This window comes from Liolophura sinensis, chromosome 8 (genome assembly GCF_032854445.1).
Source record: "Liolophura sinensis isolate JHLJ2023 chromosome 8, CUHK_Ljap_v2, whole genome shotgun sequence".
In the NCBI taxonomy this organism is placed as follows: domain Eukaryota; kingdom Metazoa; phylum Mollusca; class Polyplacophora; order Chitonida; family Chitonidae; genus Liolophura; species Liolophura sinensis.
This window is the reverse complement of record NC_088302.1, coordinates 44,737,921-44,760,510: the sequence shown is the minus strand read 5'-3', so window position 1 is coordinate 44,760,510 and position 22,590 is coordinate 44,737,921. Positions and strand designations below refer to the sequence as shown.

At 39.9% G+C, this 22,590-nt stretch overlaps 1 protein-coding gene across 1 annotated transcript in view; it reads left to right on the top strand.

Moving 5' to 3' along the window:
* LOC135474012 (transducin-like enhancer protein 4) overlaps window positions 1-21,940 on the top strand; it is a 40,595-nt gene extending 18,655 nt beyond the window's left edge. Inside the window, exons 6-22 of the mRNA XM_064753993.1 lie at window positions 344-418; window positions 3,564-3,759; window positions 4,145-4,155; window positions 10,289-10,390; window positions 11,103-11,156; window positions 11,404-11,538; window positions 11,913-12,021; window positions 13,968-14,101; window positions 14,413-14,465; window positions 14,913-15,093; window positions 16,292-16,360; window positions 17,004-17,105; window positions 17,452-17,597; window positions 19,944-20,055; window positions 20,317-20,399; window positions 20,762-20,942; window positions 21,532-21,940. Of these exons, the coding sequence (XP_064610063.1) occupies window positions 344-418; window positions 3,564-3,759; window positions 4,145-4,155; window positions 10,289-10,390; window positions 11,103-11,156; window positions 11,404-11,538; window positions 11,913-12,021; window positions 13,968-14,101; window positions 14,413-14,465; window positions 14,913-15,093; window positions 16,292-16,360; window positions 17,004-17,105; window positions 17,452-17,597; window positions 19,944-20,055; window positions 20,317-20,399; window positions 20,762-20,942; window positions 21,532-21,639 (1,851 nt within the window). The 3' untranslated portion in view covers window positions 21,640-21,940. The remainder of the gene's footprint in view (window positions 1-343; window positions 419-3,563; window positions 3,760-4,144; window positions 4,156-10,288; window positions 10,391-11,102; window positions 11,157-11,403; window positions 11,539-11,912; window positions 12,022-13,967; window positions 14,102-14,412; window positions 14,466-14,912; window positions 15,094-16,291; window positions 16,361-17,003; window positions 17,106-17,451; window positions 17,598-19,943; window positions 20,056-20,316; window positions 20,400-20,761; window positions 20,943-21,531) is intronic.
* The last annotated feature ends 650 nt before the right edge of the window (window positions 21,941-22,590 follow it).

Here is a 22,590-nt window from a genome sequence, read left to right as displayed (position 1 = left end):
TGTGTGGCAAGTCCAAGTTATATCATGGTTTTATGTAAATTTATATATGTTTATTTAAGCAAGCTGTTTAATAATGCCTTCTGCAGTTTGACATAAACAGTTTTTATTGACCAGAATATGAGCATCATAATTGGTTTTCTGCGAATGTGAATAAACACCAGCATGAATTTGATGGCAAAAAATATTAAGCAAAAGATCAACAAAAGGCTTTTGACACAAAAAGTAGCACTGTTGACTTCCATTTGCTGTTTGAAATGCTATCCCGTAATAAGGGACTGTGAAAATCAATGAAACTGTAATTGATAGGATTTTGCTGTTGACATTGAGTGTGTTATCATTGCAGCATCAACAGCAAGTGGCGGCAGCGGTTGAGAGAGCAAAGCAAGTCACTATGGCTGAACTTAATGCTATTATTGGGGTAAGTTGAATTATTTGTCATGTTAAAACACTCTTTGTGTGATCTGTTCTTAGGGAGTAATCTCATCAAGATGTGACCAATTTGGCAAACTGCTGCTCTTAAATCCTGAAATCAATGTGCGCAGGTTTTTGTTTGATTTCCATCTAAAAACTAAGTAAAATGCACAAGTTTGGCTATCATGTTATATATGATTATTGAAAACTGCCTTGGTTGGAAAGCATTGCAGACAGTCCATTTCAATCAGATGAGCTAACTCTGTACATTCGTCATTGTTTATGTATTCTGTGTGTGTGAGTGTGTGTGTGAATGTTATTGTAGTGTTGACCAGTAGAGATCAGTTTAGCAGACCATACAGAGACACTTCTATTTTCATTCGTATTCACAACATGTAGAATTGAATTACTGTTTTCTATTTTCATTCATTAATTGATTTTCCTTCATGGTAGCGGTTGTCAGATTTTACTTTTACCAACCTTTCCCCAGCTAGTTTCCATAAAAATGTCTTTTTCTTGTTAATGTTGAAAAAAATAACCTCTTCATCTTATTAATGCTATGTACAATGTGTAATATTATCTTAATGTTAGTGCTTCAAATTGTTCTGCCTGTTTTAATATTTACAATACGCAATTTTCTTGGCCAATTACTCCTATATATACTGAGTGTTTTTGGCAGTTTTAATTTGGCATGGTTTACTCTTTGTTCATAGCTCAGCAATCACTCTTCACATATTACATGTCTACGTGTGTGTAACTGTATATGTCTAGATAGATAATTAGATTTAGACTCTGCATGCCATTTATATCAGCAAAGGCAAAATGGCACTAAAAACACTGTAGCATATTCATTTTACAATCTGCCCTGTTCTTTGTCTACTGATAAGAGTTGTGGTTAAAGCTGCTGTGTTGAGGGTGTTGTGTCACACTAATCAGTCCTTGTTCATTACGCCTATATGATGACCTTCTCGGGTACTAATTAACAGCAGTGGTGCACGGGTCAGTGCCCCTAACACGAGGCTCTTGTGCTGCCATCCGCATGTGATGCCTAGCAACCAACCGTGTTTGACAGAAAGCTCTTATGTGTGACAATACCACTTAGCTTTGTCTACCACCCTTTGTGTTTGTGTCCTGGTGTTTCCACACTTTTTCTGATTTCCCTTTTCCGTGAGATATTTGTTAAGTCTGAACTTTTTGTCCAGGTGTTCTGTAAACAAAAGTGTGTATATGCATTTCTGATGTATAGTGCATATCATAGGTATAGTTACAGATATATAAAATCTGAGTGATCTTAGAGCAAATTTCAAATTGGGACAATTTTGTACAATGCCGAAATTAATAATTTACACCAATTTTTTTTATCCAGATTTGTATATTTTCATTTTTCAATCGTGTGTAGGCTCTATGTTGTTGTTGTTGTTGCCTGGTATCCCCCATCTGCTATAGCGTGACTTACTGCCTCTCTCCTCGCTGCCCCACTTGTGGCCTTCCATCTTTTGCCTGCTGCGCCTCTCTTTTGTGTCTGCCATTTTTCTGTCTAGTTTATGTTGTCGTTTCTGGGACAGTCCTGTTAAAATCTTATTGCACCCCCTGGTCGTTTCAGAAAAGATACCCAATGGCTAACGGAAACCTATCATCCTCGGACTTGGTAGCTGAAGCTTTGGTAGGTTTGATAAAAGCCTTGGCTGTTGTGCTCAAGGCAGATAACTGAGTGTTACCCTGCCTCTCCAGTAATCCTGTTCACGCCAGAAAAATGCATTGGTTGGCATCAGTCATGAATTGATTTAACGTCATATGGACCTAAAATTACATTGATCTTGTTCAGTATTAACGCCTACATGTATCTGGCCCCCATATGTTTTATGCTATGTACTTGTGTAACTGGGGTTGTACTATTTGGTGTGAAGTCTTGGCAGCTGGTAGGTCTGAGAGCAGGGTGATGATGTGTATCTGTGGACCAGGCAGCAAGGCCGCAGTTGGTGACTGCTGGGCCATGCTGGTATTGATGGCCTCCTTGGCACGCCACCAAGCGATCAGTGGTTATCAAGGGCTACATTGAGGGGTGATAACTGTTACAGCAGTGGACGACGAGTTTACCATCTGTCGCTCAGCGTCGCAGCCGTACCGATCAATATGATTCCTCCTCCATTCGTGTCGTCGCGGAGACGTGGGCCACGCCGCCGCCACCACCGCCGCCGCTCCATAGATCACCGGCGCAAACCTCCCGCTGATAGCTTTTGTAAGCGACACCATGTCAGCAGACAGAACTAGTGCCATGAATAAGTTATAACTCTGACAGTTTTGCTCACCATTGAAATCCTGGGAGAACAGTGTCTACATATTGTAACCTCTGTGGAGGATAGCAGATCAGCTGTTGGGTCTGTCACCATGCTGGGAGGGCATAAAGGCCTTCTGAACTGATTACCTGTATGCACAGGTATATTCATTAAAACCCCTCCCCCCAGCTAGCAAGGCACACACACTGGACATCCTCAGATGCAACATGAAAAACTGTCAGTAATTACATGTGCTTAAAGCCTTCATTTTGAAACCTTAATCTTCCTTTGAGATAATTAATGATTAGATTTTAATCAGAGTTCCATTTGCTCAATGATGCCTTTTTTAAAATAGTTAATCATGGGGAAGACTTGAGGCAAACTGCTGTGAAGTGCAGTCTGAACCAGCTGTTGTATCTTAGTGGGGTTTTTGAGAGATTGGAAGGAATATGGGAAAAGTAGGGGTTAGTTAGTTTCTTAGTGAAAATAGTTGACAAAGCTTCAGCTACTTGCAAATTACACTTTGCAGTTCCCTTCAAACACACCGCTTATATCACCTTTTATCTTATTATCGTTCATTTTGCTTTCTAGACTCGGGCACAGTGGCTTAGACTGCTGATTTCATAGTGCACGTTGATTTTTAACCCGCACTTCTTGCTTGGTCTGGTGCTGGAATTCTTTGATTAGTCTTGGTTCATACACATAACCCACACACTCTGGTCCTGATTTATTATCATTTATCACCCACATGCCTCAGTATAATTTTCACTGTCATTATACTGCGTTGTGTATTACTTTGTGATTCATTACTGAATCAGTTACCCTGTGCTAGTTTGTCCCTGTGTGGTTATATTACATGCATCTTTCTGTCCTCAGCAACAGATGCAGGCCCAGCACCTCCCCCATGCTCATGCCCCGCCCATCCCCATGCCTCCACACCCGGCTGCAGCTGCAGCGGCAGCAGCTGCAGGACTGCAGCAGTCAGGTCTGCCTGTGTCCAGTGCATCAAGTCTGATGGGATTACCCAACTCTTTGTCAGCTCATGGTCACCTCTCTGTCAAGGAAGAGAAAGGTAATGACAAATTCTCAGAGTTTGTGGCATTAATTCAGGCAAAGTTGTCAAACACATTGCGTATGTAGCTTGCCAGAGGTCGGTGGTTTACCCCAGAGACACTCTGATTGCCACCACCTATAAAACTGAGCATCGTCTGAGTGAAAAACTCTGTAGTGTTGCATTAAACAACAATAAAATAAATAGATATATGAAGTTCTCAAAGTCTACTATAAATTTATTACTTCCATTTTGAAAGAGGTATCTTTTTCCCTGTGGGAAGAAGAAATTTGTCCCTTACACAGTTACACTTGGGATCAAAAATGTTTGTTTTGTATATGTGTTGGCTACAAAATTTACCTTTTCTTGATTTTTCTCTCTTTTCATCTTCCAACATTCCACCAAGAAGACAGACATGTAAGTACAAGCATTTATTTTTCATTAGCCATAACTATTTTCTACATGATGTGAGAAATTTGCCAGATTTATAAAGTGGATTTGTGTGTACTGAGGTCATATCATGTCTCTTCAGTCCGGCTCCTGAGTTGTGATCTGGTAAGCCCAGTCAGTATAAAGGTATAGGTGTAACTCCATGGGAAGTGGACACAGAGAAAAACGGGAAAAGTTGAAGTCAACTGGAGGTGTTTCTTGACAATTATTTACCCATAAGCCTGCCATGCTGACACAGGGACTGTCTGTTTGCTTGTTGGCCGATAGAAAACAATTTGCGTAGGCTTTCCTGAGGGAGGGCTTCTCTTTACTTTTCACATTTTTTATTCCCGTGACAAGGTTTGCTGACAAAGCGACCTGTTCCTTGACGTTACATTTTTGCAGGGTAGAGGAGTTCTGGTGTTGACAATCTGGATATTGTGTGGGGAAGAGAAGGAGGGTTTTCCCCAAACACCTCCCCGTAATCAGCAGCCAAACAGATTTGTTTATACAGCCAACTCTGTGTATAGCCCCAGAGCTTGGAAGACTACATGGGAAGTTGATAGGAAAAACACTGCACAACACTGTCGGAGGGGATAAAACAAACTGAAGGGAGTGCTGAGATCAATGTTGACTGCATCTTTTCCCTGTAGAGTTCAATGAATGCTGCGGATTCCTCTAGATAAAGGGATATTTGTTCATCCCTAATAAATGCCAGAAATTGTTCAGGCTTGTAGTGGATTGATGGAAACTGTTTGGGTAGCCTTGTTTTTCCACAAGTAGAAGAGAATCGAATCATTCAGCACACAGTGTTTTTTTTTTTTTTTTTTCTCCTCTCTTTTTCTCTCCCGACTTCGGGAATACATTTAATAAGGAATATGGATCTCACTATGACATTCTACTTTGTTATCCGGGTGATAGCCAATTACTGAGGGAGTTTTATTGTGCGACTGCTACTGGCCAATCAAAATGCGGTAATAATGGTTTTGAATCTGATTAATGTGGACAGATGCTTAATTCGATAGCATCTTCGTTTTCAAGCGACTTCTGTCTGATTATTCTCTCGCATAAAGCTACAGTTATGTAATTCATGGTAAAATCAATAGCCACTGCTTCCCCCAAAAGACATCCTGTAAAAAATGTATGGCTGCTATTTCCATAATTGATCATACTCAGCCAGGCGCTGGGCCGATATGTGTAAAGTTTTGCGAAACTGAGAGATTAAACGGGTACATATTTATGACTGCCTATTCCCATGTGGGAGAAATGCTGGATCCACGTTATACTGAGCCAAGGCATTTAAGTGCCACTGGGGTAAATTATAGGTGGGCTTGTGTTTAAAGTTATCTGTATGTGAGACATTCAAACAGGTGGGGGTGGAGAAAGTCAGGATGGGGATGAGGAGGTGGGTCTAGGGTAAGGTGGCGGGGTGGGGACTGGGTTGTGACAGAGGTTACAAAGTCGGAAGTAGACGTGGTTTGGTAACGGGTGGCCAACTGGCGTGGTATCAGTCACCATAGAAGTGGGGACAGGACTGGGAGTTGGGTTAAGATCTAGTGGCTCTGTTACTTGACCATATACAGCAGAATCCTCTCTAAGATTGACCATGGAAGCTGGCCATAGGTATTTACATTTGAAGCTGATGGAGTGGATTTCCGTGTTTACCCCTTCATCATATTACTAGGGTTTGGTGAGGGGGAGATGGCCCTCGCTGACAACTGAGCGGGTTTTAGTTAACATGAAGCTAGAAGTGGGTTCCATTTGGTGAACAAACAGGCAGACTTCCAGTAAAAAATGAGGGCTTTTATTCGACCCTCCACTACAGACAGCCAGTGACTAAGTGGCATGAATTTGGTGTGAAAAGCAAACAGCGTGCTGAGCAAAGTGTTATTATAAGATATTAGATGTTTGCCCATCCAGCTGAAGACCAATATTTGAGTTGGAAGCGGTGTGTTCCCAACTTTCCTCTGCGTACTGCTGGTCAAACAAGCCATTTCTGGGGGAGCTTGCCCAGCAAACATACAGCTTGGGTATTACACTGAACTCTGTTGACAAGTAAGGGTAACAAAGGATTACAGCCATTCTTGGAAAGAAATGAGTTTATTCGTATTGATTTTTCTGGAGTATTTGCTTGGCACACAACTGGAGGCCTGCACACTTGGGCTAGGATGAATCAGGGTTGCTCCCAAAGACAGCCCTGTGTACCCAGCCTGCCTTGTTCACTGCTATTTGTTAATTGACTTGGCTTTGCAGATAATCCATTAGTTTACCGTGCAAGGGGACATGCTTTGAATTTTTATCACTAGGTTGAGCTCGAACTTCCAAGTTCTTTTGGGATGTTGATCAAACAAACGAACTGGCCCTGAACAAGTTTTCTTTGCCGTTGTAAAGTGATACTCTATTGACTAAAGCCTGGCGGATCAATGTTTCCATTTTCTCGCCGTCTGAAAACACATCTGCAGCAAATATTAGCAAATCATATTACAGAGCCCCGTGTATGGATTTGAATGAGTTATAATAAATTGTGTGGGGGACAGAGAGTCAACACTTGGTGGAATTGACCGTGGTATTTACTCTCACCACTATTTACTGTGGTACTTGAGGTCTGTCACTGGGATCACCTGACCGCTTGGGACGCGTGTTGACTCGGCCTGATGCGCCACTATCGTACTTGACTGGAGCTGGACCTGCGTAGACAAAAACTTGCTTGGGTCGGTGTTGTCTTGACTGTTGGTTGGGTTAATTTGAAGTCCACTCACTGCTGTGGACTTGTTTAGACAAGCCTCAGACTTGATTGATTATGCCTTTCTCTCACCTTTGACATGGGAATCTTAATGCTCATCATTAATAAACGCAATCAGAATTTTGATCACTCCTCAGGAAATTTCTCCAAAGATATGGGCACCTCATCTTTGGCCTGATTGCTCTATTTAGTTGTTTGTGAGTTTGTGAAGAACCCTATTGGGTGGTGTCTTTGTCACTGTGGTTTTCTATGCATGTATAACATAGGCATGGAAAATACAGGTCTTGTAGTGTGCAAGAAACTAAACACCATAATAGCTGTCCCTGGTGTGGAAGGGGTCTGCCCATGCCTGTGCTGAACACACTGACTGGCGTTGACTAGAACACGCAATCGTACCGACGTCACCTCGTCTTGTTAAACAAGCCATTTTGTACATTGTGAAGTTGGGCCTCTGTCAAGCTGGTGAAGATTGAATTTGGTTGTCAGCAGCTAGACTGCGCTAGGGGTTGAACAAATTTACTCTTATTTTTAAACACACAGGACATCGCCCCAAAATAGCCATATTTGAGTGATAGAGCAAACATAGAGGTTGTTTAAACATAGTCTACATTGATCTGCATGAATGGGACGTAGAGAAAGCATGCTAGGACAGCCTGGGTGATATCAAGTCTCTGTATATGGGAGAAATATTTATCCTTTTAACATATAGGGATAGTTTTGTCGAGTGTGAATTCACCCCTGTTGTAACTGTTTGAACCGTTCCCCCTCAAGGGGCCTGTATCACCCAACACATGTTTACTCCGCAAATTCATTTTTCTGTTTCGTGCTGTTGCAGGGGGTATTACAAGCCTGCTAAAATCGTGTGCTAATAGCGATAGATATGTGTACAAAGCTAGAAAAGCCTTACTCACAGCAGTTTTACTTAACCCTCAATGTTTGTATAAATTGGTTTTCGTAGGCAATTTTTTTCTTCGTTTTTATTCTTTTGTGCTTTGTGAAGGATGAAATATCACATAAAAACTAAACTGTAGGTTGTGTGTGTATGTATGTGTCAGTGCAAACATAAAATAGTTTTATCAACTACAACACTGTTGAAATGCTGTGACCCTTCATTCTTACCGTATTAAGATGAATTACAGATTCATTGAAAAATAGAACTGGAATTATAGACATAAATTAATGTCTTTATGTAACATTGAAATGTTCATACCCATGATTGCTATTTTGATCTAAAGAGACATTTTTATGTAGAAGATGAAATTTTACCTTCAGCTAAATTAGGAAACTATACATTTTACATGTATTTGATGACATTTCGATGGACTGTCCCAAAAATGTTTCCCCTATAGAATAGTGATTAAGTTTATGGGCAGAGGAAGGTTGTTTAACAATACAGATGCTCCATTACAGTACAGATCCTTCATTACAGTCCAGATCCTTCATTACAGTCCAGATCCTTCATTACAGTACAGATCCTTCATTACAGTCCAGATCCTTCATTACAGTCCAGATCCTTCATTACAGTACAGATCCTTCATTACAGTCCAGATCCTTCATTAATCCTTTAACTTCAAGAGTACTTGTTACTTAGCAAGAGAACTCCAGAGGGTGGATATATGAGGGCTTTTGTGGGGCTCTTGACTGATGTCACTGAATTTCACATGACAGGTTATGATTCACTGACCAGTATATCTGCGCTTAGAGCTGGCACTGATTCCTCTGATATATTCGCACGGGTATAAATAGAAAGAAGATAAATACATTTGGAGAGATCTTATGCATTATTTTCTTTTCCATTTGAGCCTTTTTCTTTATTAAGAAACAAAACAAGTAAAACAGATGCTCCAAAAAAGTGCCGGAAGTCACAAGAGGTTTTATTTTTAGCTCCACTAATCGTGCGTTGTATGAAAACAAAACAAAGCCTTTTCTGCGGGGGAAAATCCACTACAGAAGTATTGTTTTTCAGTTTTTGTGCTGAATAGTTATGTGTTCACTTTTTTGGTGTCAATTTTTCTTTTTCTGTTCTTCTTGCTTTAAGCAGTTATGGGACAGGTGCCTGTCCTGAAAATTGTTCCCTGTATTTCTGTGGTTTCCTGCGCTGTCTGTCCTGGCTAACTTTTTACTTCTTCATCCATCAAAGCTTGTTGATTACAGCTCTCAACTCAAGTGTTATCTATGGCCAGAAGCCAGCCAACCTCCAGTCTTGATCAGTTTGTAAACACTGGATTACCTCGTTACACACAGGTGGGAATTCTCTGCCACCCTTGAGGTTTACCTGCCGACTTTTCTCAATGAGACTGTCCTAAGGAGTGGGGTGTAGAGGGGAGCTCAGGCCCAGCCACCAGCCAGTGTCAATGTTGTTTGGTTCCTCCATGGCGTCTGGCTGATGTGTCAACAGTGGATAGACGGGCTCAGTCCACGCTAACCTTCCTTTTCCACAAGTGTAGTGCTGGTTTTTGCAGCTTAACATTTCTTACATCCTAGCTCTGTCAGGCTTGTTACAGGAGACTGTGGAAATTTCCAATTCTTAAGTTGTAGTGGAAGGGAGATCACTCTAGGAAATCTGTCTGGGACTTGTATTGTCTTTATGTCTCTGCACATGCTGGTAATGGCAGGTGTGTACGGCTGGGAAAATTATTCTGTTCTTTAACTGATGTGCCTCAATTAAACAATAGAAAAGAAAGATCAGTCCAAAGGTGAATAATAGTCTTGTTTTAGACATCTAGGTTCTTTGGGCCCTTCCCAGCTGGGTGGGCTGGACTCTCATGGATTAAACCAACCAATACACATACATGTACACACAGCCCACATAGATACACATATTCAACTCTGCCATTGTTTGCATAGCAGGGGCCTTTTAATAGAGAGAAAAAAAAATCACTAAATAATTAAATAAATTTTGATATGTTGAAAACGGTTAAAAAAAAACAGCATCTAAAAATTGTTCTTATTTGAGTGAATATCTCCTTTTTTTAAATAGTCATCCTGATGTCTCATGGCTTAATGGTGGGAAATGGTGTCCATACTATGTCAGTGATTTTATGATTCTTAGTAATTGTGCTGGTTGTATGAACATAGCAGTAAGGTAAGGGTCAAGGTTATAATTACGTCCTGATGTGAATATACCAGTATTAAATTTTGCCTGAAGAAAAGGGAAAGAATTTGTCTAAAAGGTTTGTCTAAACCCGTATGATGTTATAAGATGGGACCTCAAGTTATTCTAACATTTAAGTCTGTATGCAATGTACTAATGTGATCATGCTCTGTCTGGGGCATGTAGTTCAGCATAGAATGTCTCGATGTGATGAGTTTTGAGTGTGATGTTTTGTCTTAGTTCTGTATCCAATATCTAAATATGACAATTTTTTGTCTTGGCAGAGGTCCTCGGCTTCTCCTGGTGACAGGGATAAGTATCGTCATCGCAGCAGGTCACCAGAGCTCAATGACGGCAAGAAACGACGCACAGAAGAGAAATTAAATGTAAGTGGATTTTCCGCTCAGAAAGTCCAGACAACTGTTAATGCTGTCCCACTATAGCAGTATAGTGAATATTGCTTTTGGTGACTAGAAAAGTTTACTGTTTCTTGAAAAGGACTATTCAGTTCCAAGAGCTTGTCAGTGCATGTTTATTGATGGCAATGATTTTGAAATATTGTAGTGATCTCTTTTGTTTACTAATGGTCGATTTTATTAATGGTTAATTCTGTGGTTGTGTTTATAATCAGTGCTGTTAATGATCATTGCAGTGATTGTGGTAATGGTCAGGACTCTTAATGTTTATTGCAGTGATTGTGTTAATGATTAGTACAGTGATTGTGTCCATGGTTAATGCAGGGATTGTGTTGATGTTTAGTGCTGTGATTGTCTTGATGTTTAGTACAGTGATTGTGTTGATGTTGAGTGCAGTGATTGTGTCCATGATTAATGCAGGGATTGTGTTGATGTTTAGTACAGTGATTGTCTTGATGTTTAGTACAGTGATTGTGTTGATGTTGAGTGCAGTGATTGTATTCATGGTTAATGCAGGGATTGTGGTGATGTTTAGTGCAGTGATTGTGTCCATGGTTAATGCAGGGATTGTGTTGATGTTTAGTGCTGTGATTGTCTTGATGTTTAGTACAGTGATTGTGTTGATGTTTAGTACAGTGATTGTGTTCATGGTTAATGCAGGGATTGTGTTGATGATTTACAGGACAGCGATGAGAAGAGTGATGGCGAACAAGACCTTGTGGTAGATGTGGCAGAGGTAAGAATCTTAGGTTCCCTCACCTGATCTGTGCTGTATCATTCCTGAATATAGATTTTATGTAAGGCATATACATTTATTTCATATAACTGAGAACTTCTGAAAAAGTAGTCTGTTACTGTCAAATCTTCTATTACATACATTCATTTTCATCAGTATTTTTGTAGTCTTGTTTGGAAGAAGTAGCACTGTAAACGATGGATTGGATTGTTACGTTTGTCATCACATATTTTTCCTATTTTTGCAGGATCCCTCCTCCCCAGTGAATGGGGATCTGTCTCCTCGGGATAAAAACAGTCGTGACGCACACAAGAAAGATGACCGCATCAGTCCGCGAAGTGATACCTCATCCCACGCGAGCACATCTTCCAGACCCAAAGAGGTGACCCTTCACTTCTACATAACATTTCGTCATTCATATAGAAGTGTTTCTGTGATATTTTTTCAGATAAAAGTATGTCATTCTTGTTGGTTTTGATAAACATGTTATACAGTATACAGTATGTATAGCCCTTTGTCATGGGGAGTGGGGTGGTAGTTCTTTCTTTAGTCTGTTTTGTCTTCTCTTGAGATGTGGGGAACAGCTGAGGGATTTAGACGCTTGTGTTTCAGTTGCCGGAACACAGAGGTGTGTGTTCAATCCCGGATCTGGACATGGAATTTGAGAATTGCCTCACCTAGTAGAAGTGAATAATACTTGACAACATGCTTTACAACAATTTCAGATCAGTTATGTCTGTATTGCTACTTTTACAGAATGAGAAGGCCAACACCCCAGTATCCAAACCTGTGACCCCAACCAGTTCTGGAAGTGTGACCCCAGGCCCCTCGGGAGGTATGAAACCCGTTGTCAAACCTGCAATGGGTAAGGCTCTTGTTCCTTGCTCAATCTTCATCTTCACCTGCCTTTCTGCGTGCCTCTCTGTCTGTGTGTGCGTGTGTTTGTCTCTTCTTGTGTCCTTTGTCAACATATGTCTTACGTTCTGTGTTACTTTGAATCTTTTATTTCACACTCCTTAAGTATTCCTCTTATTTTGTGGTCTCATAATAAAGTATGATAGATTTGTAGAAGTACTTTCCTCTTTGTTGTAATGTCATAGGAATATGGTTTTCAATTATACGATGCTTCACCTGACTCAGTAAGATGAATTAGTAGAATGTCCTAGCTGAAGAACATGTGAAGAAACATGCTGAGAAAATGTGGAAAACATGTATGAACTGTAAAAGTCCAGTCTTCTGTCCTATCTCCTCATGTACACAATACATCTGGTGCATGTGAGATTAAAAGCTTTTATTTCATTTATTTCTTTGGTTATGTTACAATGTGTGTACAATTGTGTATTTAGGATACCTCTCAAGTGTCAATAGATTTATAAGGAACAAAAATTTCAGCCTACTGATTCTGTGAAATAACACCATAAAATAGTAACATTAAATAACACAGGTATCAGGTGCAATCGGTGTTTTGAAGTGGTCTTTGTTGAAATGCTTCCTTTAAATTTATGGTGGGGCTTGTTGAGGTCAGTGAAGGAATTTTGATATCCCTCAAAACTGGTCCGTAGTTGGGTGTTGAAATCCACTTGATCGCTGCTCTTCTGACATTTAGCCATGTACTTCTGGCGGCTAGCGTAGAATTTCATACCAACATACCCAGTGTTTAAGATAATTGTGACGTTCTGTTCGACTGACTTCGTGCACACATTGATTAGTTCGGCTGCCTAGTTAAGCGTGAACTTCGGAGTTGTGTTTCCTGGCCTGTGAGTAATTGAAACAGAAGAGGTTATATTACGAGGGTTATTGGGTGATTAAGGCACACGATTGATGTGGCCAGCCAGGCTTGTCGGGGTAATGCTCATGGTGCTGATAACAAACAGAGGGTGTACTTGACACCCTGGCACTGAGCCCCAGCCTAATAGCCCTTACCCCCTCCACCCTCTCCTCCCTCACCCATGACCAACTCCATACCTCAATTACATCACTTTAACTTTATCCCTGTAATTTTGTTTGTGTTGATAACAACGATAACACCTAGACTAACCCCAGTGATATGATAACACCCCCCTAAGGCTGTGTAATATCTTTCTTTCACCGAGGAGAGCTTTTCCCACGTTTCTAGACTTGAGTGATAATTTCATGCTTGGTTGGCTGGGGAACTTGTTCTCTCTCCTTGAACAGCGTTTCTCCAATTACAAGTCAATGTCTCCTCCAATACATGCATGTAACCAGCTCCTCTCTCCCGCGGCAATCTGTGAACAAGCTGTAAAAGGCATTTTATTTTCATTTGCTGTGCATTTGTTTCTCCTGTGCACAACCTCTGTTTGTTTTTTTCTCCTATTTCCTCTTTGTGTTCAGAGTTTTGTTTATCTTGCTAAACTTGGATGACTTGATTCCACCTGCCAACTAACTATTAAAACAGCACGCCTGTCAACTGGATGATAATAAAGCTTGTCATACTGGCACAAGACCACTGGGTAAAGAGGCTCTGTCCTTTTTACTAGAGGGCAAAGATCTGATCATTTCTAGAACTGTTTCCACAATCATTAAATTAAACTTTATGTTATATTGTGTGCATGAAACTCATGGACATTTGCATAAGGACAGTTTAAACATTAAAAACAGTGCCTCATGCAACAGCAACCGATTGGCATTCAATTTGAAAGTAATTAATGTACGTGCATAGTTTTGGAAGTCAGTGTTTATCATGTTAAAAGCAGATTTTACTAGCTTGTGAAGCCAAACCTTAGCCATAGTTCAGGAAAGATGATTAATTTGAAGGTTGTTAAGATGTTGTTTTTTCTGGTGTGTTTGCAGGTCCATATCCCTTCATGCCCCATGCTAGTCACCCCATGCCCGCTGACCTGAGCCCAGGGGGAGCCTACCCTAACAGTATGCTTCATAACAACATCTCTCCAGGAGCCCTGAATAACTACAACCGAAACCCCATGGTCAGTACCAGCTATAGCTCTGCTGTATAACCAGGGCCCAGGTCTTCCAGCAACCTGCAGATGGTCGTGGGTTTCCACGGGCTGTGCCCGGTCCCCTACCACCATCATGCTGCCCGCTGCGATATAAATGAAATATTCTAGAGTATGATGTACAACACTAGTCATATGAATAAATCGTTGGAAATCTTGAAATTGGCCTCACCTTACCCAATAATGTGTTGTATTGTAATGATTGTTCTACGACTACATGTACTGTATATCTGTATCTAAAGAAGCATTCAATCTTTCACATTTATGAATGTTGGTTTCAGGTTGGTTTCGACCCTCACGCGCACATGAGAGCACCATCTCTTGGGGGAAAACCGTAAGCAATATCATCATATATTTATGTTTTGGAATAAATTACTCTTCTCTGAGCCATAGCTAATGGTGATGGCATCACTGGCATTGTCTGAGTACATACTAAAAACAACAAATCATAGTATTTGGACAAATAATGTTTTATGCAAAGCCTTAATGTTTGAATGAATTGAATTAAGTAAAGATGATGGAACAGTTCCACTCCAGTAGCCCCTTGTCGGGGAGTTTGAAAGTTTCAGTGTTTGATTGACTTCAGATGATGTTTTTTTATTCTCATGTCACAAGCATTTACTGTACAACATAAAATAATAATAAAATGAAATGAAAAAACATTTAGTGTGGTTGTCATTCTCCAGACGTTGACATTTGTCAAGTCAGTAATTTATAAGATCTCAAACCTTATTACTTAACATTACTTACTTTAAGAATCAAATAAATTTTTGCTTTTCAGAGCATATTCATTTCACGTCAGCGCAGACGGCCAGATGCAGCCCGTACCTTTCCCACCAGATGCTCTGATTGGTCCAGGCATTCCTCGTCATGCACGGCAGATTAACACATTAAACCACGGCGAGGTTGTGTGTGCAGTGACCATCAGTGATCCCACAAGACACGTTTATACCGGCGGAAAGGTTTGCTATTATTATACTCTCATTTACACTTGATATTTGGAGGAGATTGCGCCTGAATGCTATGAGATAATATTGCTTGTTTATTTAGTGTGTTTTACCTTTTCATGCGTCGCGGTGAAACATCCGGACTGAAATCAGTGGCAATCAATAAATACAAAGAGCAGTAATTATTGGTGTTAGTTAACTTAAAAGTTTCCACAAATGTTGTTACTTGCTGTTCCTAGGCACCTGGACACAGCTACAGCTGTTTTGCATTAATATAGTTTTGATGGCCTGGAGATAAAATAACTTTAGTGCACAACTACGTGCATACACCTCCCCCCCCCCCCCCCCCCGGTATAGGACATATAGGACTGTCATCTTTTCATTTTTCTGTTTGTTTGTTTTCTTTGCTCATTGTAAAATGTAAATTGTGAAATTACCGTTGATTGCCTTGAGGTCTTGATTGGCCTCCATCTAACAGATGCGACCACATGAGCTGTGTAGACATCTTATTGGTAACCAGCTGACTGCCAGTCTACCAGATTCCGATATTTGAGTTAGCCAGTGTTTCCATATACATGTAGTCTGTATTTACTTATAATGCCTTGATTGATTCATTCTTGTGCAGACTTAATTGTCATTCATATGTAATAAGAATGTGATTCATATTTTTGTCCTTGTTATGAAGTCCTTTGCATATTCTGGATAATTTCAATCATCAAAAAAAAAAAGAAAAAAAAGCTTGGTCCATGAATCTGGTACAAATTCCTGTATTAAATATGTATGTAAATATTGGGAAGATTGGTAAGACATCCTTGTGTGAAGACCTCTATCCATTAACCAATAATGTTACAGGCTTCTCAGGGACATGGCATTCGGCGGGGGGGTGGGGGTGGGGGGGGGTGTTGGTGTTGGTGTTGGCTAAAAGTACATGATATGGTTTCCAATGTGCCAGAATAGTTTCTTCTGCGTTAAACCATCAGTCTTAAAATGCAAGTTCTCTTCAGTATGGCTTAACAAAGCATTGAGATAAATATATTGAGAAGGTTATTGAGCATTTGGCAAGAAGCCAAAGTTTCAAATGGCTCACCCTTTTTTTTCACAAGTCTGATATGATGCAAAATAAATATTCTGCAGTAAGACATCAAATATGTTAGTAAATTTTGTTACATTGTGTCCAAGATTTGAATTGATTACCATTTTTCTTTGTGACCAGGGTTGTGTGAAGGTCTGGGACATAAGTCAGCCGGGAAACAAAAGCCCGATTTCACAGTTAGATTGTCTGGTGAGAATTACAATTCTTCTTTACCTTAATTCCTCAAACTTTTCAGGTATAAAAGAGCAACTTTCATTGCAATTTATGCACATTTTTAATTTGATTCTGGACACAAAACTACATTGGTTGGATTGTCCAGTGTCCAGACTTCACAAAAAGTATAATTTTATCAGTCAACACAGAATAATGCCTTCAGAACATGCTTGAGTAAACACCTTGCAAACATGCGAAAAGGTTGAAGAATTTACATTTCATCTTCTTGTGCAGTCAGCTGCATAATGTACAGTGTTAAATGCATAACGTGAGCACTCGTTTTTGTGTAATGAAATGCTGTTCTGTGAGTTCAATATTCACAAGTCTAATAGCTTTCAATGGCATTTAGAAGCTGTGTTGCATAACATAACAAATTGCTTGATAACGGTATTAGTATCTGTAACCGAAACATCACTTACTGCTCACTGAAGTTGTAATTCATATGTATTTGTTTTGATAATAGCAATCAATCAACTAAAACTTAAACAATAAACTAGTTTCATAAACAGTATAAAACATATCAGTATATAATGTTATCCACATGTATGTAGGTGAAATGTGGAAAGAATATTTGCTTCTATGTAACACTAGAATATAACAGATTTTTTTTTTCTTACAGCAAAGAGATAACTACATTCGGTCAATTAAGCTGTTAAAAGATGGTCGAACCTTGATTGTTGGGGGAGAAGCGAGTACATTATCGATTTGGGACCTGGCAGCTGTGAGTACCCTGATCATCACCCTGATAACAAATTGTGAATATCAGATACCTGCAACTGTTTCTTTTGTGCAAATATTCTGTGTCAAATAAACAAAGTATATTTGTGATACACTTCATAACCTAAAAGGATTAAGCAAGATTTGTAGCTGTTATTGGTACGTGTAAACACACGGATACATCTGGTGACAAGTCTTCATGTAACACTGGAATATAGAAAAATATAAAAAGAGACACTATTTATTGTATAAGATAGCAGTGTATTTATGTAGCAGTGTGTTCTACTTCGTTGTTACTGTGTGACCTGTTATTGACACACAGTCCCTGACACACCTGTCCTATGTTACAGCCCACTCCTAGGATAAAGGCGGAGCTAACATCTAACGCTCCAGCGTGTTACGCACTGGCCATCAGCCCAGATTCAAAGGTGTGTTTCAGCTGCTGTAGTGATGGAAACATCGCCGTGTGGGACCTGCATAATCAAACCCTTGTCAGGTAAAATAAACTCTATATTCTCAACTTTCCCTTGCTTTCGTGTGGACCGTGAAGGCCTGTGCATTTTTCATCACTAACAAAAGCTGTGGTATAACAACATGGATGAAATTTTGAAAACCCAGAAAACTAGGCAACATTTATCCTAACTGGCAATTTCTTGGCGTGACCCTTTCCCCTACATATTTCTTAAGGATGTTGTGAGAAAAAATGAAACCTTTGTTCTGAAGTATAGCATTTCGTGCACATTTCAAAGTGAATGGTCTTGGTGCTGTTTTCTCCTGGGCTATGATTGTCCTTATGCTTGAGATAATTAACACTTCAGTAGAATTCTGAGTAGCTCAGTAAAATCAGAACCACCCATTATCAGGAGGTCTAGCTCTGGTGCCTACAAAACAATGGTTTGCTATTTTCATTGCTGACTTCATTGTCTGATGTGACACATTTCATATTGTGTTGTTGGATTCTTCATATGGTATAGTCTTGGTAGGATGCCTCAATATAGATGCCTCAATATAGATGCAGTAAGTGACAGGGGGAGAAACTATGAGCTGTAGATGTGTCTAGCTGTGGACCAAGTCCACAAAGGCCTTTTCTGACTAAGTCAGAATTTGAAATATGATCTGATAGCTTGTTTTTGGGCTTTAGAAATCAAAATTTTGTCCCCCTCATCAATTTTGTTTTAAGACAAATGTGCCCAAATTCCACACCCACTACCAAGAACTAAGCATTGTACAGAGTTTTTAAATTTGAGATTTGTGGAATCGACCCCAGCACAGTACTCTCGGAGTAGACAATTTATTGGAGGATTTTGGTTATAACACGTAACAATGGCTGGTACAGAGAAGCCCTCTTGAAACAGATGTTAGAGGGCTACCTTAAATATTTAATGTACAGGTTGGGATTTGTTATAACAGACGTGGCCAAATGTGCAAGAGCCCACTTATAACTGACTCTAGAGAGTTACACTGTCCTTGCCTGTGATACAGTGTGGTTTTAAATGTTACAGTGGAAGTAGTGTGTCGACCACAGCTTTGTTTTTTTTTAACTGTACTACATTACAGTATTAGGAGTTATCTTTGTGTGACCTGTGTCCTAATTGCCTGCTGTTGACTCGTGCCAGCACCCTTGGCTGATGTGCTGTGAACTGAAGCAGAGTCAGGTGTGGAGTACGACTGCCTTCTGCCCCCCACCCTCTCCCTTCCCTTCCCTGTCCTAAACAAACGGTGGTCGCAGCCTTAACGTGTCAACATGGATGTTTAAGCAGCCTCCGCACGGTCAAATTTCAGCAAATGTCTCATTGTCAATGGGCTTCAGAGCTAGCACTACAATTAACAAGAATTGACTCGCGGTTTTCAGCTGCGGGCGGGTTGCCATGGCAACAGCATGGTTGAGAGTTGAGGAGAATTAACACTTAGTACAAGGATCAATAGCGGGGCTGTCGCCTGGATCTTAGGGAGAGGCGTGTTTATTTAATGCAATTTGGCAAATGGTTGAGAGTGGTGAGGAACTGTTGGTGTTTGGGACGGCTGCCATTATAAGGTCAAACCAGGCAGACAGAATGACCAGTCCTTTTATAGGCAGCTTGTTAGATGGTGACACAAAGCAATCTTAATCATGTCATTATGAGATTGTAGATACTGCAGATCAGCTGAAAAATATATTCTTTCTATTTTGATTCATCTAATGTAAAATAGGCAGTCCATTTCTATTTGCACACTGATATTTTTGTTGAAGTTAGCTTTCAGCAGTTTGTTATTGATGACTGGTTAGACAGTCTATATGATTTGTTATTATTTACTTACATGTAGCATTGGTACACAAACTCTTAGTTTGCCCACCAAACACTCGAATTGTTTCCCTTTTATGATTTATTTGTAATTTCTTCTGGTATGAATAAGCAGTTAGAGTATTTATGTGCTGAGATAAGTTTAGATGAGTACATGACTGGACTTCAGAATTTATGTGTTCTATCTAATTGTGTTTATGTGTGATACATAGGTTTAGCTAACAATGTTGTTTCTGGTATAAAAATTATCTGACTTGCACATCTGTGGCTATATTTACAACAGCACTCAAACATGCCTTTGAATTTGAGGCGTGCTATCCCCTCCCACACCTAATGCCCCCCTGCACACCTACAAAGTGTAGGTGTGATAGGAAAACACACCTGGCAAAATCTGAGAAGAATGAATGTAGATGTACAAGTCACACTCCTGGTCATAAGGCGTGTCGCAATTACACATGGACATAAACCTTAGACGAAGGCCTGAATAGGAGTGAGCTGTAGTAAAGGTTGCCTCTGGACCTCTGGATCATCAAATGAGGTGGATGTTTTGTGTTTTGCAGGCAATTCCAAGGCCACACAGATGGCGCTAGCTGCATAGACATCTCACCCGACGGCACCAAGCTATGGACGGGTGGTTTGGATAATACTGTCCGCTCATGGGACTTGAGAGAGGTAAGACACAGACCAGTCTCACACAGTTAGGATCTTCTCTTTCGTACTAAAATTCAAATCTGCTGAGCATCTATAATATCAGTAATGTCACTGATGTTATTTTTGGACATAATATCTTGGTGTAACATTGTAAACAGTGAGTGTCACGTACAAGTTCTTTTCAAAATGTATTAGCAGCAAGTCAGATTAGATTACAGTGTGGGTTCTGTTACGAACAGCTATATCAGATTGGATGCTTACTGTGAGTGATTTATGTTTCAGGGGAAGCAACTCAAACAGCATGACTTTACCTCCCAGATATTCTCCCTTGGCTACTGCCCTACAGGGGATTGGTTAGCAGTTGGGTAAGTCCATTTTTACAAATCAGTAGTGATGATTAAAAAAATGTTGCAGTGCCCTGAAAGTTTGCATCAACTTCAGGTTTTGAAAAATTAAAAATTTTAGTAACCAGCTTATTCACTTGAATTTCAAGTATTTTTTAAAATCATCATTGATATTGTTTAACTTGTTTCGTGAAATTTTCCGATAAAATTTGCTTAATTTTCTCATTCACTCAAATTTACAAATGTTTCTAATTCATCAGTTTCTGTTTAATTTGTTTGGTTAAACTTTGCAGATTTTTTTAGGTTATTCCAGGTTTAAAGTGAAAAAAAAGAAACAAAGATGTGATTATTGATTGCTAAGAGTGCTGTATTGTTTGTTTCAGGATGGAAAGTAGTAATGTGGAGGTATTACACCACACCAAACCTGACAAATATCAACTTCACCTTCACGAAAGCTGTGTGCTGTCACTCAAATTTGCATACTGTGGAAAGTGGTTTGTTAGCACAGGGAAAGACAACTTGTTAAATGCCTGGAGGACTCCATACGGAGCAAGTATCTTCCAGGTGGGTTGAAACTTAAGATCTGGTATAGGTGAGAAAAGCAAGTAAAAAGTACATCGAAGGTATTTCTTTACTGCTTGTTGTTTTCATGGTTTAAATTCTAACTGGCCTGAAGCCTTGAATTTGTATGAGAAACTGAAAGCAGTGAACACCTGTCTGCATAAACTTTTTCCAGCATGTTCAAAAACTACTTAAGCTGTTGACCTTCCAGTTGGCTAGCGGAAATTAGTCTTGGCTGGTTCGTTTAGACATTCTTTAATGAAGTTATGAACTCAAATTCCACTTTTTGTTTGTTTTGCTGTGTCTTTAAGTCACGGAGATTGCCAGATATTTGTTGAAGGGCAGTGGTTTTACACTTACACAATAAACCTTTAAACCATTGTATTGGTGAAAACTGCTTGAGAACAGTGTTAAGTATTGATTAAATAGATAAATAAATACAGCTGTTATGAATTTAAATGGCTAGTGTTTAACCGGATTTATCTTATCATTGACTCAAGGGATGCAGGTTCAAACCTAACCATCAATCATTGGTGAAAAAAAGAAATCTATGCACTCATTTCTAAATTCTTGCATTTCTTGTCTGTTTCAGTCAAAAGAGTCTTCCTCAGTTTTAAGCTGTGACATCTCAGTAGATGACAAATACATCGTGACTGGGTCAGGGGACAAAAAAGCAACACTGTACGAAGTTATCTTCTGAGGACACTCAAGAACCGACTCCTGCTGGATGTCTGACGCTGTAAAGTGAGGCGCTAAGTGCTGAAGTGACTTCTATTCCACTGTTGATGTGTTCGTGTAGAGGCTTGGTCTGTGGAACTCTTTACTTTAGAGACGGAGACGGGAACTCTTTCTGCGTGGCAGAGTGTTTGTGTTGTGGGAGTCTGTACTGTGACAGATGTGTTAACAGATCTAATGTCTCGTCATTTGCCTCACTGGTTGGTCATCCGTGCGATCGTTATTGCTCCGTACAATGTACAGGCATACATAAATGTGAAATATATAGATGCATATATATATATATATATATATATATATATATGATAAACAAACTGGACTCTCATAATTGTAAAGCGATGATTGGCAGCTAGTGATCTTGTAGGGCTGTGTTATTCTGTGCTATTTTGGACCACATACCCAAACTGGTATTACAAACTTATTGTCTGAAATGTGTGGTTCTTAATATTTCACCAGGAATTGCCTCCCTTTGTTGTACAGAGATCTTGGGACCGAGGTTTCAGAGACCTATGATATATATATCTCTATACATATATGTACAAAATCCTCTCTGTATGGGAGCGTTCTCCATGCAGATGTTCAGTGTTGAGGCTCACTTGTAAATATAACCTCATGCATGATGAACAAATCTCATTTTGCGCAATGGTTGCCAAGGCAACATGTGGCTGGACTTGACATGCTGTAAATTATCCCTCAGACATAATCATGTTGTCATGGCAACCAGTCATTTTTGTGGGTCAGTTGTTATTTTTTGGATGTCTGCAGATGTAGGTGGACTTCTTCAATTGCGACTCTATGTAGACTGTTGAACTTTGACACTTGTTATGTTTTTGCCCACGGTCTTGATTTGAGCCGACTGTTCGGAGGATCATTTGTCTCACTGAAATCATTATTGCTGTGAGTGGAAAGAGGCCCT